The sequence below is a fragment of the Anolis sagrei genome, chromosome 1 (assembly GCF_037176765.1).
Source record: "Anolis sagrei isolate rAnoSag1 chromosome 1, rAnoSag1.mat, whole genome shotgun sequence".
Taxonomy (NCBI): Eukaryota; Metazoa; Chordata; class Lepidosauria; order Squamata; family Dactyloidae; genus Anolis; species Anolis sagrei.
The window spans coordinates 286,604,848-286,623,167 of NC_090021.1; the positions used below are offsets into that span (position 1 = coordinate 286,604,848).

The 18,320-nt window shown below is 41.1% G+C and overlaps 1 protein-coding gene across 1 annotated transcript in view; it reads left to right on the forward strand.

Annotated features, from left to right (window-relative positions):
* The window catches only part of UBR1 (ubiquitin protein ligase E3 component n-recognin 1), a 70,594-nt gene that overhangs the window by 49,656 nt on the left and 2,618 nt on the right, over positions 1 to 18,320 (forward strand). Inside the window, exons 34-46 of the mRNA XM_060761052.2 lie at positions 409 to 502; positions 1,173 to 1,321; positions 2,307 to 2,362; positions 3,255 to 3,351; positions 3,506 to 3,573; positions 4,455 to 4,605; positions 6,142 to 6,229; positions 7,429 to 7,562; positions 9,094 to 9,202; positions 9,562 to 9,618; positions 11,329 to 11,406; positions 11,656 to 11,826; positions 13,822 to 13,923. Coding sequence (XP_060617035.2) covers positions 409 to 502; positions 1,173 to 1,321; positions 2,307 to 2,362; positions 3,255 to 3,351; positions 3,506 to 3,573; positions 4,455 to 4,605; positions 6,142 to 6,229; positions 7,429 to 7,562; positions 9,094 to 9,202; positions 9,562 to 9,618; positions 11,329 to 11,406; positions 11,656 to 11,826; positions 13,822 to 13,923 — 1,354 coding nt within the window. The remainder of the gene's footprint in view (positions 1 to 408; positions 503 to 1,172; positions 1,322 to 2,306; positions 2,363 to 3,254; positions 3,352 to 3,505; positions 3,574 to 4,454; positions 4,606 to 6,141; positions 6,230 to 7,428; positions 7,563 to 9,093; positions 9,203 to 9,561; positions 9,619 to 11,328; positions 11,407 to 11,655; positions 11,827 to 13,821; positions 13,924 to 18,320) is intronic.

The following is an 18,320-nucleotide window of genomic DNA, read 5'->3' on the forward strand; positions in this document are numbered from 1 at the left end:
GCGCCAACATCCAAGGCCAGGAAACCGAGTCCTGACACCCCAGCATGTTCTTAAAATCTTTTCTAGAAAGGAGGCAATCTGGAACAGTTAATTTTGGAGGGGGGAGAGGTGAAATAGGCTACAAGGAAGGAGAAGAAAGAGTCTAATGTTTTCTCTGTATGTGAATTTGACTCTAACACACTTGAAACTGTTGTAGGATGTTTCGTATTCATTGAAATAGTTTTATGATTGCTTAAGGTTCACAGATTTCAGCTAAATAACCAGTCAGCTAAGCATTACAATACAGATTGCTTTATGATAGTTATTGTGACCAAATAGTCTGATTTTATGTTCTAAGTTGTTTACAGTAAAATGAATAATTTTAATTCAGTTAATTCAAATACATCAATGGTTTGTTTTTTTTATAAGAAACACAGCCAATTGCTCCATCTTTGCTCAATAAAGAAATGGAAGATACGTCAACTGATTTCCATTCTATTCTTAGCTTTGGAGTTCAGCCTTTGTGAGTGTCATTTTTCTTATTCTCTTTGATGCATTGGGAATGATTCATTCGTCCTTGACTTTGCTTGTCTTGTACAGTGAAAGTATGAGTGGTGTAGACCAGGTGTGGGCAAACCTGGGCCTTCCAGATGTTTTGGATTTCAACTCCCACAATTCTTAACAGCCTCAGGCCATTTCTTAGGCGGAAAATGAAGGGGCCTGAGGCTGTTAAGGAATTGTGGGAGTTGAAGTCCAAAACATCTGGAGGGTTCAAGTTTGCCCAGGACTGGTCTAGACAGACTATTTTCTTGTTAGTGTGTTTAATGTTTGCTTCTTTTGTTGTAATTTCAGATGTATTATCATTTCTTCTTATGTTGTAATTTGTTTTTTTTTACCGAATCCATGCTAGAATTCACATATGGCTCCAGATTTTATCTGTCTGTTTATCAAGCAAAAGAAAAAGAAAAAGCAGAACTTCTGCTTGAGATCTTTCTAGTTATTGACTACCTTTGTTTTATTTGATTCAGATATATACATTTACAGACACAGAAACCTTAAAATTGCGTACTGTAACAGTAAGCCAGTGGCTGAAATACAGTTAAGATTTTAATGTATTACTAAAAATGGCTGAGTCATAATTTGTAAATGAACCTTGTATTTATCATCTGATGGTTTATTGATTGTCTTCACAGAGTCAAGTATTCTAATAGTATCAAGGAGATGGTGGTTCTCTTTGCCTCTGCAATTTATAGAATTGGATTAAAAGTTGCTCCCAATGAATCTGATCCACGCATTCCTGTGATGACTTGGAGCACATGTGCTTTTACTATCCAGTGTTTAGGTAAATCAAACATAGAACTTCTTTTTAATATATATAAGAGTAGGTGGAGTTTTACATTTTGGAATATAGGAATTCTAGTAAAGGTAAAGGCCAACTCTGGGGGTTGGTGCTTATCTCCATTTCTAAGCCGAAGAGCCGGCATTGTCTGTACTTCTCCTAGGTCATGTAGTGGGCATGACTGCATGGAGCGCTTTTACCTTCCTGCCATAGCGGTACTTATTGATCTAGTCACATTTGCATGTTTTCAAACTGCTAGGTTGGCAGAAGCTGGGGCCAACAACGGGAGCTCACCCTTCTCAGTGGATTCAACCACTGACCTTTTGGTCAGCAAGTTCCACAGCTTAGCAGTTTAACCCGCTGTGCCACCACAACCCAGCATAAGAATACTACCTAAATCTAATTTGTGAAACACTAACATGTGGAACAGTTATGGACAACATAGGTAAATACTTAATAAAAGCAGAACCTCAGGTGCTTTGTTGGGTTATCCCACTTAAAAGAGGTAATAAAATGCCTTGTTGTAGTGTCAGGGAAGAATAGCTTCCTTTGTTTTGTTTGACATACAATGTGGATGGGGGAGGAATTCACATAATGAAACTCTTGCAATCTCGCTAAAAACAGGATCTAGCCTAGCTTTCTGTGTGACATAAATTTTGCAATAAGGATAACTGAATCATTGGTCCCGAACTACTAAGTGTATTTTGAAAACCCATAGAATAGCTTGAATATTTCATGATCAACTTTCATTCAAGTAAGAAAATTCCATCCAAGTGTAATTTCATTTATATAATAAGTTGCCTGTGGGGCACCCCACTGCATCAAAACTAAGAAAACTTTTGTACTGTACTAACTAGTGTTGTAGTAATGTGCTTCTGTAATTTTCATAAAATGTTCATTAGCATCTATGGAAATTAAAGTACTGTACAAGCTGTTCTGGCTTTTGCTGTACACTAGTCATCACAGACATTCTTCATTTATTTTCAAGAGAATCTTCTAGAAGATGAAGACAAGCCTTTATTTGGTTCTCTTCAAAACAGACAGGTATGTATGATTTTTAAAATGTAGTTATTATTATTAAACAACTGCCATAGTAATTCCAAATACACTCTCATAGAACTCTCTTCCCTCTATGTTACACACAAAGGTTCTGACAAAATCATTATAACTGAAAATGGGAACAGTGGATACATGTATTACAGCAGACTTGCAGATAAATGTAACAGTCACAACATTCTGGAAGTCACTATGTAGTTTACATTGATGGGCTAAGAAACTGTCCACTAAGTTAATTGTTGAGTCGAAAATTCAGATGATGATTTTCTCTATTCTTTCTTGTATAGCTTCCGCTAGTATGTCAATTACTGCATTTTGTTAAAGCTTTTTTCATGAAGCTGTTACCTTCTATAAACAAAATCTATATGACCATCTGTTCAGGCTGCTGTATTTGCACCTGCATTGTAGACCCTACACCTAGCATCATGTTAGTCTACTTCAGTGCTACTCAAAAGTTTGCGTCTGTAGGCCAGGGCTTGTTCTCAGTATTTCTCTGGATTATGCAGTATTTCTCAGGACACTTCACAACTCAAAATGCCCTGCTTCTTTGTGTTATCATTTAGTATTATGCATTAAACATGTTTGCCCTCAAATAACATAAAAACCGGCCTAGATTCCCACCCAAGATTGGCTGATAGCTACATGTGTTCAACAAGACTTTGACTATCTCAGTACCTCATTGCCACTATTATGACCTACTTCAATAAAATAACTAATTTTGCAGCCTAGGGGTATGGGAGTTAGCAATCCATTCTGCTCTATTAGATCTTTCCTTTTACCCTGTTTCCTTATTGCTATTGCTAGCCATTAAAAGGTATGGGGTTTTAAAAAAAGGATTCAGCCTCCTTAATGCAACATTCTGCTTCCTCTTGCATTCTAGCACAGTGGTCTTAAAGCACTGGTACAGTTTGCAGCTGCTCAGAGGATCACTTTGCCACAAAGCCTAATTCAACGACATCTTGTACGACTCCTTGGAGGTAAGACAGCTATCCCTCGTCACAAGTTCAGGGGTTTATGCGTGTGAAATCTTTCACTGATAATTGTAGATTTGTCCTTTTCAATCTGTTGTAGCTTTACTGGAAAAAAAGGAATCTAAATATCTTTTAAAATACCTTTGTTTTGTTTTTGTAGTTCTTCTCCCCAGTTTAAAAGTGGAAAGCACACCATCCATTCTAGATGTAGATCTGTTCCATGTTTTGGTAAGTTTTTAGATGTACTGTGTGTACGAACCTGCCCGGGCCCTGAGACCTTCAGGAGAGGCCCTTCTCTCGTTCCCACCTCCAGCTCAAACTTGGTTGGTGGGAACGAGGGAGCGGGCCTTTTCGGTGGCGGCCCCTCGACTCTGGAACTCCCTGTCCAGGGAAGTCAGAATTACCCCCTCCCTGCTGTTCTTCCAGTGGCAGGCTAAAACCTTTTTATTTAGGAGGGCGTTTAAAGTTAAAGGTGTTTAAGATCAATTCAGGGGATGCTGAGGTTTTTAACTTTGCTTTTGTTTTAAAGGTTTTTAACTGGGAATTTGTTAGTACTGTCTATATTTACTCCTGTTTTAATCTTTGTATATTTGTATATTTTAAATTGTTATGATGATGTTTTGATGTTAAGTCGTTTTGAGTCCCCCTTGGGGGAGATAAAGCAGGGTATAAATAATATAAATATAATAATAATAATAATAATAATAATAATAATAATAATAATACATCACCCTTAGGCTAATCCAAGTCTGTAGTCATACCTCTAGCAAAGTTGTCATTAGAATATTCTGAAAATAACTTCGGTTACTTTGAGATTGTGTTACATGTTTTGTTAGACCTGAACAGGGAAGTTTAGATTCTATTGCATTGCAGCTTGCCATTGGCTTTGCTCTTTCATGACTTTTGCAATCTAACAGCATCTTGGGGGGAGGGGGATGTTTTCTCCATTCCTGACCTAGAGTTTTCTGAAAACATGATTTCATATCTAAAGACTTTGCATGGTGTAAAGGAACTCATAAAACAATTTAAGCTTTTTTGTATTTTAGTTTGGTTGTTTTTAAATTTGGTCTGAATGCAACAATTCTGAATACTATTTATTATTTTGATAGGTTGGTGCTGTGTTATCATTTCCATCCTTGTATTGGGAAGATTCTGTAGAATTGCAACCTTCGTGTATTAGCTCTGCCTGTAATCATCTCTACCTCTTCCATTTGATCACTATGGCACACATAACACAAATTATTCTTACTACTACAACAGGTAGGCACAGCTTTACTTTATGAGAATTTTCTCAAATAAAGTTTGTGACGTTCACATGCTTGGAAGGACATTTCAATGCCTTTTAGTTGTAAAATAAACAAAACAAAACCCAGCTCCAAACAGTGGATTTTCATTCCAAAAATGAAAATCTAGGAAGGAAACAACTATGCAAAATCTCTAGCATTAAGTCAGTGAATCACTACCTGTGGGTCCCCAGATATAAATCACTACCTGTGGGTCCCCCAGATGGTAAACTGGCGGGGATTTCTGGGAGTTGTAGGCCAAAACACCTGGGGACTCACAGGTTGAGAACCAGTGTATTAAGTTATTAAGTTACTGGCTTCCATAGTAGTTGGTGCCTTTCCCTTAACAAGCAAAGTATATTGGTTGAGTGTACATACTTTGCTTGTTCAAGTAATGGTTTCTCATCTGGAGCCTGGGCAAGATTTGTTGGCATTCAGCCAACAAAAAGATTTTTCAAGCAGGATAACTCTGGGAAGGTTGTCACAACTGTCTGAAAATTCACTTTTTGCTAGGTACAAGCAGATCTACATTATTTGCATTTTGACATCTCTGCTTGAAAAATAACAATTGTTACTCATTGGCTAGGGCCCCAGAACAGGTCTGAGAACAGCATGCTGACAAATTATGGGTCTAATGGAGGAGAATAGAGGGAAGCACTATGTTATGTTCTCAGTGTGTATTTGTATATAGTAAAGACATTATTGACATATTTTTCAATGGGATATATTTAGGAATAGTAATTCGTTTTCAATTTAAAAATTGCATGTCTAGTCTTCTACCTAATACTGCTCTTGCCTGAAGCAAAATATAATTACAAAAACTGTAGATTGCAAATCACAATTTCTATGTTCCCAGAATTTCTACATTGAATGTAACATGAGAACATTCACATGATTAATGAAAGACTGTTTATAAATAGAAGATAATTTTTCAATACTTTGTCAACACAGTGAAACAATTTTGGAAGTGACACACAACAAGGTCTCCCGGGTTGTTTCCCTTGTTTCGCACTGTTGTTGTGTGTCACTGTCACTGATGTTGTTTATGGAAGAAGATCTTTCGACAACATAGAAAGTGTTATTTTGTGGCACTGTGCCTGATATTGTTTAACTGTTATTTTGGAAGCTCTAGTTTCACTGTATTGACAAAGTATTGAAAAATTATCTTCTATTTATAAACAGTCTTTAATTAATCATGTGAATGTTCTCATGTTACATTCAATGTAGAAATTCTGGGAACATAGAAATTGTGATTTGCAATCTACAGTTTTTGTAATTGTTATAGATATCTGTGCATGTTGCACTGAAGCAAAATATATACAACATTCATGTTTGCCTTCACTTTAGAAGTTAACTGGGCAGGTTGTTTCTGATGGTATTAGATATATGTTTGGGATTGGGTTTTTTTTAAGTGGATCTTCATACAAGTGAAAAAAATAAAGGGACATTTTTCAGTAGCTTTGACTTAATATTTCAACCTTGTATTTGTTTTTGTTTTGTCCCCTTTTTGCAGAACATCCCTCTGCTCAGATACAGAATGATAGCGAAGAAGCACAAGCTGCTGAGTCTTTTTGTAAAGAAATTTGTAGAATTACAAATGGGTAAGTAGCTTCCTGCAGCATCATGTGGTAGATGAGGAGTATTTTATATTGATATTTTTCATTCCAAGGGCAGGAAGGAAAGCTTGAAAGTAAAATCTTAGTCTGGCTAACTTGAAATACATAGTAAGAAGTATTGTCTACTGCTTTTTAATGCCTTTAAACTTATAAGCATTGTCTATACCACTGCTTCTTAAGCTTTGGGCCCTGTCCCCAAATAGACCCCCATAGCTAAATGTTGGGGTCAGGCCATCCATTTACACAAATCTGTTAGCAACAATGTTGTTTGTTGTGGACTCTACAGAAAATGCTTCAGCAGTGTGTGACTGTGGAACAGAACAAACCACTCCGCATCTGTATGCTTGCCTACAATGTTCTGCCTCATGCACAGAGGAAGAATTGTTTAAAGCTACAGACAATGCGGGAACTGTTGCCTGTTTTTGGTCAAAATTTATTTAGCCGCTTGTATTCCCTGTTTTATCAGTTTTATACTTATGCGTTAATTGTTTTAATTAATGTTTTATCTATTGTTTTAAATTGTTGTTATATTGTTGTATTTGTTTATATGTTGTGACATCAAATAGTTGCCAGGTGTAAGCCATCCTGAGCCCCCTCTGGGAGAATTTTAATGTGTTTTATTGTAATTATATTGATCGGGCTTGTCCCTATGTACGCTGTCTTGAGTCCCTTTGGAGAGATTGAGGTGGGGTACAAAAATAAAGTCATTATTATTATTATTTTAACAGTGTGCAGTGAAATAATAACGGGGGAAGGGGGTCATATGCAGACAGAACTCTGTCCTTTTTCTGTCAAATCCCTGAATAGTTCTTTTTAGAAGGCTGAGTTACCTTTGTCTGAATAATATTCAGCAAGGCACCTTTTGGTTTTGTGAACTTCATTATGGTCTTACCCCTTCTGCACACTGGAAAAGGGAGAGATCCAGCATGTCTATTCTTGGTAGGTTAATCTGACTTCTTGGCAAAGCTCCCAAGAGAATATGTCAGAAAGAGATTTAAGTTTTGCTGCACAGTGGGTTGAGGAATGCTTCCAGAGAATAAGCAAATTCTCCTTGAGAGAAGAACCCTTTAAACTTTTCGTTCACATAGTCATTTCCTTTTGGTCAGCAAGGGACTTGTGTCATGTCTGTGCAACCTGTTGAGAATACAGAGATATTAAACCCATGTATTTGATATGTGTTGCAGTTGCTATAGCCAAAGAGTTCCAGGCTGGTATTTGTGGGATTGTATTAAGAGCGGCATTACATCCTATCTTCGTTGTGCTGCCCTCTTTTTCCATTTTTTGCTGGGAGTGCCTCCACCTGAAGAACTTTCAATAGGTAAGCAAGCAGAGTCAGGTAACCTTAGTGCAAAATCAAAACAGAAATCTGTTGAGAGAAATAAACTACGTTCTGCAATAGGTTGCAAAAGGCTTCTTAATATTAAAAACAATTGTTCCATGTTAATATGTCTACTTTGTTAATTCTTCCCCAGTTCTCCTAAATAGAGAATGTCACTTGACTGTTTTGTTGGTGACTGCATTATTCATTAGCTTATTAAGGAAATGAATATTCATTTAGGCATCAAGAAGATATTATATTAGTGGAATATTGCATGTAATTCTTTTGTAACCCAGTTTAAAAGACAATATTGTGTTATGAATACATCAGTCATTTAAATACACACAATCTGAATTTAAACAGACACAATTCAAACAAGTATATTTGCAATATAGCATCAGAACCCCTTGCTGGGGGCTTCTTTTAGCCACACTCACAATGGGTCTCAATCTATTCTGTCAGTATTTTTAATGAAGTGCTCTTTGTTTTCTGTAGTCTTAAGCATGTGGTCCCAAAACACATTCTTACACTAAGAATTGTATATGCTGTAAGGATGAGAGTTGTATAATGCGGAGACGTCATGGATTGTCATTCTTGCCTGAGTAGAGCTACTGTTCTTTCACAAAGATATATATCTTTTAATAACAAAGGCCTCTGATGTTATGCTTCAAAGGCACAGAATTGAGCAGAGGGGCAGACATATTGTTTATTTGCATGCCACCTTTTCCCCAACAGTGGAAAGCAAGGCAGTGTACAAGTTATTAAAACTGTACAAATAAAAAGTATTTATTTATTTATTTACTGTATTTCTATGCTGCCTTTCTCAGCCCAGAGGCGACTCAAGGCAGCTTACAACTGGCACAATTCGATGCCACAATACTCATAAAACAGAATTTAAAACATTTAACGTACATTATGTGAGGCCGCCCAGAGCCCCCTTATGGGGAGAAGGGCAGGGTAGAAATGCACGAAATAAATAAATAAATAAATATCATTAAGAACATATAATCACCAGTGACTTCCTATTAGCTCATTTTCCAAAAACATTGACATCAATGCCCATGTGTACATGTAGTAATCCTACACTCTTTTTCTGTTTCTTCTGGTGCCACCCACATCTTACTTGACACAAGCAAAAAGATACACTTTTTGGGCTCAAAAATGCGGTATAGAAATAAATAAATAAATAAACACAAATATGCCTCAAATGTTAGGCCTGTTTCTGGGTATATTTTGGCCTGCTGCTTCCAAAAATGGTGCCAGTTTGCGCTAGCAGCTCTAGGCTTTGAGATACAGAACATGCCCACTCTTCATCTACTCACCCATAGAAAATCATGATAACCATGTCTAAGAAAATGCAATTTTCTGGATCAGTGCCCCCAACACACCCCAGGAACAGGCCAAAAACCAAGACAGCAAGATTTTTTTTTGTCGGGCAGTGCTATTTGTTGAGGAAAGCTGCACTTTTTTTAGCTGAGGGTTCTGTAGTTGCTGTAGTTAGTGATACAACTGATACTTTCTTCATTTACAGTTTCAGAGGAGAATCAGTTCAGAGCACTTTGCGGCTATTTGTCTTTACCCACCAATCTATTCCTGCTTTTCCAAGATTACTGGGATACTGTAGAGCCTTTACTCCAAAGGTACTATTTATGATGAAATGTGATTTTATGTACTTTTAAGTATTTGTGTTTGAATTATGACAAGAGAATTAACATGGGAGGACATATCCTTGTTCAACTAAACCTTTACAAATACTTGCCTGCATATTTTGTGGTGTGGGGAGGGGGTTTCTTATTCTGTTCATCTGTAGAGGCATATTCCTGTTCTGTGTCTCCTTCAGTTTGTCATCAGTATGTCTGAATTTTCACTGTTCATTTTACCAGTACAGGAGGTGATTGTACTTATAAATAACCATTTAAAATCAAATAAATTTGTGGTTGGGAATAAGTAGTAGTAGGCTGTGGCATTCTTGATTTTACAGAGATCTTTTTTTACACAGATGGTGTGCTGATCCTGCTGTCCTCAGCTTTCTGAAGGGGAAAAGTACTGCAGTGAGGTTGGTTTTATTTTTTCTGCTTCTTACATCAGGGGCCCTCAAACATTTTAAGCACAGGGCCAGTTCATGGTCCATCAGAGCATTGGGGGGGGGGGGGGGGACTATAGTTTGGGGAAAAAATGAACAAATTCCTATGCACACTGCAAATATCTTACACCTGTGGGGAAAAAATTACAATATTTAAAATGAAGGACAATTTTAAGCAACATAAACTTTATGCAGCATTTCAATGGGAAGTGTGGGACTGCTTTTGACTGATGAGATGGTAAATTTAATTAGAATTGTTGTTTTTATGTACCTTCTCATCATCTCAGACTTAGAGCAACCCTAAGTCTAAAGTTTAGGATTGTTGGGGGGGGGGGGGGTTAATGGAGGGCTGCATCCAGCCCATGGGCCTTAGTTTGGGGATCCTTGTCTTACATGTTGGAATAATCAGATCCAGATTATGTTCACCCTTCTATTGGCTGCTTTAGACATGTGTAATGGGCATCACCTTAGGGTTCTTGACAAGAAGGTTTGCTAAAATGCTTTCAGTAACCCTTTGAAAAGAGCATCTTGTATTTAGAGTAGACTACACCATTCATTTAGCATTGCTAAGTGATAGCCTTTCCTTATCAAATTCCAGTTTGTCAAAGCAGTCATTCAGAATATTTATTTTACCTAAAGTAAGTAATTGGCTATGTGCTTAATTAGGTCATAACCCTTTCCCAAACCCAGATAATACGTTTCTTAAATTAGAATTGGGAAAATGGTGGCCCACAATCTTCTTGCAGTCCTTCTGTGTCCTTGAGACTTCCTAACAGTCTCATGAAACTCCAATACTCCTCCCCCCCCCCCCCCCGAAAAAGTTTTCTGACACTATCAAACATTTTGAAACTATGCATAGTCAGCAGTTTGCCCACCTTCGGGAAGTCTGGAAATTGGCTGAAAGTTGTGCTATAACTGTGCTTACCCTCTGCACAGTTTCTCATCTCGGTTTTCAAGAAAGGATAGGAAATTTCTGTCCTCCCTAATCCTTTAGTCACGTTGACTGAAGCATTTAATTTATGAGTACAAAATACTTTTACAAGCCAGTTTTGAAACTTCCCTGAACCAGGTCTACTCTTTAAGAATCACAGATGAACAATTGGCATGTGATAGAACAGATATTCCAACACATTTATAATTACTTAAAAGCGTCTGTATAGGAACTCTGAAGTTAGTGGGAAGAGCACAGAGATGTGTGGCTTTACATCCTCTCTCCCTTCACAAACAGTGTTTTTGGGGTTGGCAAAAAGAGGCCATCTAAACTATAGGTGTCTCTTCTCCCAGTATCTGTATTCAACTTCAGACTTCTTCATTGTTGTTTTAAAGTAAACATAAATGTAACGAGAATCTTCCCCGAGGTTGTTTTCTTTATACTTATCTTGATGTGTAAATTGCACATTGTGCTAATTGTATGTGTCTATAAATTGGACTCATTAACTAGAAACAGTGCAAGGAAAGGATTCTGCTAGTTTATGTTCTTTGGTTCAAGTGCATATCATTACACATTGGCATGATTTTAATGCTTACATTCCTGCTGTAGACACTATAACTACCTTGTCTTCTATTCATCCACATGTGCAAGTCAAAGTGTAAAATGTTCATTGTTCAAGAGAAGAGTATTTCCATAGATACTGCTTTTGTGTATCCTAAAATATGGTATTTCTTTTGTGCTTACCTCCATAGCTACCCAAGGAAAAGAAATAAGTTGATAGAGCTTCCAGATGACTACAGTTGCCTTTTGAATCAGTGCTCTCAGTTTAGGTGAGAAGCAGAATGTTTTGGGGATATACAATGTGATTATTTGCAAGTATTACTATTTTAATTGCCTGTCAATACCATTTCCATTGTTGAACAGGGAGGCACTGAAGTTTTTTCCTTACCTCCTTTGTTCTAAAGATGCCCTGATTATATGATTAAATTGTCCTCTTGTGTAGCAATATTCTTCCCACACTGCGTTTAAACTCTAGTGTTTGTTACAGACCTCCCTTTCTTGTTCACCTTCCTTTTCAGATGCCCTCGATCGTCTGATGATGAAACCAAGCACCCAGCCTTGTGCTTGTTCTGTGGCGCTTTGCTCTGCTCACAAAACACCTGCTGTCAGGAAGTAGTGAATGGGGAAGAGCTGGGAGCTTGCACATCACATGCCATCCACTGTGGTGCAGGAGTCTGCATTTTTCTTAAGTAAGTTGCAGGCTACAATGTAGAGCTCATTCACCAATGGCAAAAAAGGTATTGAGTAGGGAAGAAAAGAAGATGTCCAGATAACAAAGAGATCTAACATTCATTTTGGGTGTCCATTTCCAGTGATGTTAAAATTAATAATATCTGGAGGGAAACTTTACAGATTACCCTATTCTAAAAAATGAACTTCTGTGCTGGCCACAGAGGCCGGTTTCTTTTCAACTTATCATCTTATAACCTAGAGTCAAATACAGAGCTACTCATTTAGGGAGGAAGTTCACTCAGTGTTGTACTCATTTGAACCACAATATGGTGACATTAGCACAGTTATCTTAAATGTTTACACCCAAATATATTTCTCAGTGCCTTCCAAAACAGCTGAATGCCTGATGGAGGTAAAGGGCTGGATGAGGAAAAACAAATTGAAACTGAATCTGGTCAAAACAGAGGTGCGCGCCACAAACCTACATGATTTCTTCGATCTTCTGGAGAGGCCCTCCTCTCGCCCCCTCCACTAACACAAGCTCGACTTGTGGGTACGAGGGAGAGGGCCTTCTCCACTGTGGCCCCCTCCGCCTTTGGAACTCGTTAGTTGGGGAGACTAGACAAGCCCCTACCCTAGCAGCCTTTAAGAAGGCTTTAAAAACTTGGCTTTTCCGATGTGCCTTCGGAGAGTGACCACTCAACCCATTTCTCTATTTCCATCTACTTTGTGCCCCCCCCCCCCCCGATAATGTACCTTCCCCTGCTCCCTATAAAGGTCAAACTCCATTGCTCCTCCCTCTCGGGCTCCTCTCTCACAAATGCATTTTTTATCCCTAACTCACCCAGGGTTTTAAGCTTTTAACATTTTCTCTCCTACATCTGGCCAGCCCTCTGTGCTTGATTTTATTACGTTGTTTTATATTGTTTATTTTATATATTTTGTTATGATGTATTTTTCACTACGAATGTGGAATGACCTGCTGGAAGAGAGAGATCTTCAAATGTGTTTTAAATTTCGACAGCTAAATGAGCTGTCATAATTTAAAACATACTGTATTTGAAGACCTATATCTTCTGGCAGGCCTACCCAGCCAGTTTTAATCACCAATTTTAAATTTGTGTCTTGTGTCCATTATAGTTTAATAATTGTTTTGTGTATTTTAATATGTGTATTTTGTCGAAATAAGTTTTATTATGTGTATTTTATATAATGATTATGTAAAATCATTAGCCGCCCAGAGTCCCTTTGGGGAGAGAGGAACAGGTTAGAAATTTATTATTATTATTATTATTATTATTATTATTATTATTATTATTTGAAACACAAAAAGATGAGTCCACAGCAAACAAGGCCACTCTGCTGGCTGTTGTATTGGATCATACGTTGGACACTTTCCAAGTGTCTAGGACTGTGTGATGTATCCACGAATAATGCATGCAGATTCCAGTAGGGTGTCTTTTTGCAGCTGACAGATGGTAATTTTGTCAGCTCCAATTGTATTTAAGTGCGGGCCACCCTACTATAGCTATGTTGAAACCTGCCTCAAGTCACAAGAAGAGGCGAGTAAGAAATAAAATTATTATTATTATTAACATAAATAATCTGGTGTACAGGAGTGGCAAAACAGTTTGTTTTTTATCCCCCGTTCATCCCTCAAAGTCTGTATCCAAATGATGCTGAGAATAGTAACCAGTATTGCCTAACTAACACCTGAACTGCAATAAGGTGGACCAAAAGAAAAGGCTATATAAAAAGTACCAGATGGACTATGATTCCCTCCCTCCCAGCACCTCCTCAAATATCCTTTGACAGGATTGAGGAGACCCTGCTGAATGGTGGAGGGGGATGAATGGAAGAGAAAGGGGCAATATTCGAAAACTAGATGTATATATCCTCTCTTGGGACTAGCAAGAAGAGGAAAAGTGGATGCCTTTGTGCTTACCTGGTCTGCTAGCAGATTGCATTCCCCTTTGGTGCTTCCTCTTTAATTTTTCTGTTCCCTCCTTCAGAATCAGAGACTGCAAAGTTGTCCTGATAGGGGGCAAAACGAGAGGTTCTTTCTATACAGCACCATACCTAGATGAATATGGAGAAACAGATCCCAATCTTGCGTAAGTAGATATTCTGTTTTTTAATCATCTAAGTGTTTTTTCCTGGGTTTTCCCATAGTACTGTTGCTTCATGCTACAGTGATCTCACAGATGCTCTTCATTTATTAGCATTTTTAGATATTTTTCAGATTGTTGTTAACTTTTTGAGGTGAAATATTTGTTTGCCATAACAGTGCCAGTAACATTCTTGCTTGCTTTATATTATGATCAGACTAGTGACTGGCCTTTTGCCTAGAAAAATTCTTTCTTAGGACAACTATTCATCCTTGTTTGCTAGCTTTTGTTATTTGTTTTATTTATTTATTTATTGTGAATTGAGGGTACAGTTGTAATGTGTTTAAAAATGCAAACAAAGTTTAAAACTTAGTATTACACTAAATGTCTTTTAACCAGAAGCTGGCCACTTGGAGTGCCTCTGTTGTTGCTATAAGAAGGACCTCAGTTGTGCATCTGGCAGGGTCCAGATTGCATTATAATAGGTGGTCTGTGGTTTGCTTTTCTCCACACTCACATATCATTGACTCCACTTTGTAGCCCCATTTCTTAAGGTTGGCTCTGCATCTCATGCCAGAGTCTGTTCAGCATCTTCCAAGTCGCCTATTCTTCTGTGTGCCCAGGACGGAGTCTCTCATTTGGTATCAGCCCTGGCTTGAGGTTCTGGATTTTAGCCTGCCACTTTTGGTCTCTTGCTTGCTGAAATGTTCCAGCAAGTATCTGTTCCTGTGAGTGGGGACATGAGAGAAGCCTCCCCGCAGGATCATAACACATCTGGGCGTCCCTGAGCAATGTCTTTGTAGACAGCTGATTCGTTCACACTAGAAGCAATTTGCAATATATAGTACAACACCTGTATCCTTCTTAGACTTCATGTATATATGTGAAATTATGGTTAATAGCTAAACCTATTGTAATGAAGGACTTCCAGCCCCAAAATTTCGTAGAGCCATGAATAACCTAGGATATTCCTAGAGGACCCTTGTTTTCTCAGAAGTGGGTAAATTAAACCAGTCCTGCTGACACAGGGATCATAATTTAAAGTCAGAATGAAGTGCTTTAAAGGTTAGATCCTTCTAGGAGGGTCATTAGATATTTTTATTTATTTATTTATTTATTTCTTGCATTTATTGACCGCCCCTCTCAGCCCGAGGGCGACTCGGGGCGGTGAACAGCAACAAAGAAAGACAGTGTACAGTGAATTCCGACAATACAAACCAGACAAATACAACATAACATGTACTTATACTAAAAATCCGCTTCGTCAAGTCCTAGGGTCATAGCCGAATTTCGTAGTCCTAGTTCATTCCAGTGTCATTCCAAGATACACTCAGTTGAAGGCCTGCTCGAAGAGCCATGTTTTCAGGCCCCTACGAAAGGCCATCAAGGTGGGCGCCTGTCTAACTTCAGCAGGGAGGGTGTTCCACAGCCGGGGGGCCACCACCGAGAAGGCCCGCTCCCTCGTCCCCGCCAGACGCGCCTGTGAGGCAGGCGGGACCGAGAGAAGGGCCTCCCCAGATGATCTCAAGGCCCTCGTGGGCTCGTAGGCCGAGATGCGGTCTGCAAGGTATTTTGGGCCGGAACCGTTTAGGGCTTTGTAGGATAACACCAGCACCTTAAATTGGGCCCGGTAGCAAATCGGCAGCCAGTGGAGCTGGGACAGCAGGGGCGTTGTATGCTCTCTGCGTCCTGCTCCCGTTAACAACATGGCTGCCGCGCGTTGGACTAGCTGAAGCTTCCGGGCCGTCTTCAAGGGCAGCCCCACGTAGAGAGCGTTGCAGTAGTCGAGGCGGGATGTGACCAAAGCGTGTACCACCGTGGCCAAGTCAGACTTCCCAAGATACGGGCGCAGCTGGCGCACAAGCCTAAGCTGTGCAAATGCTCCCCTGGTCACCGCTGAAACCTGAGGCTCCAGGCTCAGCGATGAGTCCAGGGTCACACCCAAGCTGCGAACCTGCGCCTTCAAGGGGAGTGCGACCCCGTCCAGCACAGGCTGTAACCCTATACCCTGTTCGGCCTTGCGACTGACCAGGAGTACCTCTGTCTTGTCTGGATTTAGTTTCAGTTTGTTCGCCCTCATCCAGACCATTACAGCGGCCAGGCACCGGTTCAGGACTTCGACGGCCTCCTTAGTAGCAGGTGGGAAGGAGTGACAGAGTTGGACGTCATCTGCGTACAGGTGACACCGCACCCCGAAACTCCGGATGATCTCACCCAGCGGCTTCATGTAGATGTTAAACAGCAAGGGGGACAAGATGGAACCCTGGGGAACGCCACAGGTCAACGGCTGTGGCGTTGAACAGGAGTCCCCCAGTAACACCTTCTGAGTACGACCCTCCAGAAATGACCGGAACCACTGCAAAGCAGTGCCCCCAAGACCCATCTCTGCAAGGCGCCCCAGAAGAATACCGTGGTCGACGGTATCGAAGGCCGCTGAGAGGTCCAGGAGCACCAACAGGGACACACTCCCCCTGTCTAGCTCCCGGCGCAGATCATCCACTAAGGCGACCAAGACTGTCTCGGTACCATGTCCCGGTCTGAAACCAGACTGTGCCGGATCCAGATAATCCGTGTCTCTCAAGAATACCTGGAGTTGTGAGGCCACCACGCTTTCCATGACTTTGCCCAAGTAGGGAAGATTGGAAACAGGCCGAAAGTTGTCCAATTTAGTGGGGTCAAGTGATGGTTTCTTCAACAGCGGCTTTATAACAGCCTGTTTTAGGCTCGCTGGAATCTTGCCTTCCCGAAGGGAGGCATTAACCACCACCGTTACCCACTCGGCCAATCCCCCTCTGGCCTCCTTCAGAAGCCAGGATGGGCAGGGGTCTAGGATGGACGTGGTGGGTCTCATTCCTCCAAGTATCTTGTCCACATCCTCGGGTTTCACAAACTGAAAAGAATCCAACAAAATCGGACAAGCAGGTGCTTGAGTCACATCCACGGAGACTGCATCTAATGTGGCGTCCAGCCCAGAACGGATCAAAGCGACTTTGTCTGCAAAGAACCGAGCAAATGCTTCACAGCGCGCTGCCGAGTTGTCAGGGCTCCCACCTGAGATAGGGGGAGTTAAAAGACCTCTGACAACCCGGAACAACTCCGCCGGACGGTTTTTTGCAGACGCAATAGTGGCCGCAAAGAAAGTTTTCTTTGCGGCTTTTATTGCCGCGGCATATGCCCTTAAAAAGGACACAAACCGTGTTCGGTTTGACTCGCTTGGGTCCGAGCGCCACACGCTCTCTAGAACCCTCTTCCTTCGCTTCATCGCTGCCAGCTCCTCAGTAAACCAAGGGGCTGGTTTAGCTCGGTTACTTGAGAGGGGACGTTCCGGAGCGATCTTGTCAATAGCCCTGGTCATCTCCCCATTCCAGAGAGCGACCAAGGCCTCGACATGATCACCTACCGCGGTGGCGGGAAACTCCCCAAGAGCCGTCAGGAAACCATTCGGATCCATTAGCCTCCTGGGGCGGACCATCTTAATCGGTCCTCCACCCTTGCGGAGGTTAGGGGGCGCAGTGAGTCTAAATCTAATCAGGAAGTGGTCGGTCCACGGCAACGGAGAGATGGACAACTCCTCCACACCGCCACCCTGCTCCCATCCCTGGCAGAAAACCAAGTCCAATGTGTGTCCAGCACAGTGGGTGGGGCCAGTTATTTGTTGGGACAGCCCCATGGTTGCCATGGCGGACATGAAGTCCTGAGCCGCACCTGTGAGGGTTGCCTCGGCGTGGATGTTGAAGTCCCCCAGCACAAGAAGCCGTTGGGACTCCACCGCCAGGCTCGAGACCACCCCCGCTAGCTCAGGTAGGGAGACTGTAGTGCAGCGAGGTGGACGGTACACTAGCAGAATCCCTATTCTGTCCCGGTCACCCACCCTCAGGTGAACGCATTCAAAATTTGTGGTCTGCGGGATGGGGCTCTTGGTTAGATGGATGGTATCTCTATAGACCACTGCGACTCCGCCTCCCCGTCCCCCGGCTCTTGGTTGGTGTTGCACGGAGAACCCTGGCGGACAAAGCTGGGAGAGATTTACGCCCCCCGCTTCATCCAACCAGGTCTCCGTGATGCACGCCAGATCTGCCCGCTCCTCCAGGATTAAGTCCTGAATCCAAGTTGTTTTTCCGTTGACAGACCTGGCGTTCAACAATACCACCTTCAAGCCAGAGGGCCCGCTCACCTGGTTACACCGAATTACCTTAGGAGACCTATTGGGAATAGTTAATTTGGAAAAGCGGTCCGAATTAGGCCGAATTCGAGGTCTCCTTCTCCCGCATCTCCTCCTTCCCACCACGACCTCTATGGGGGCCCCTCGGCTAGTGGAACACCTCCCCCCCTCCATGCCGCAGTTATGAGCCATAAGATTACTTTCTCCTACGCTTGTTGTTAGGTTTATTGATACTAGCCAG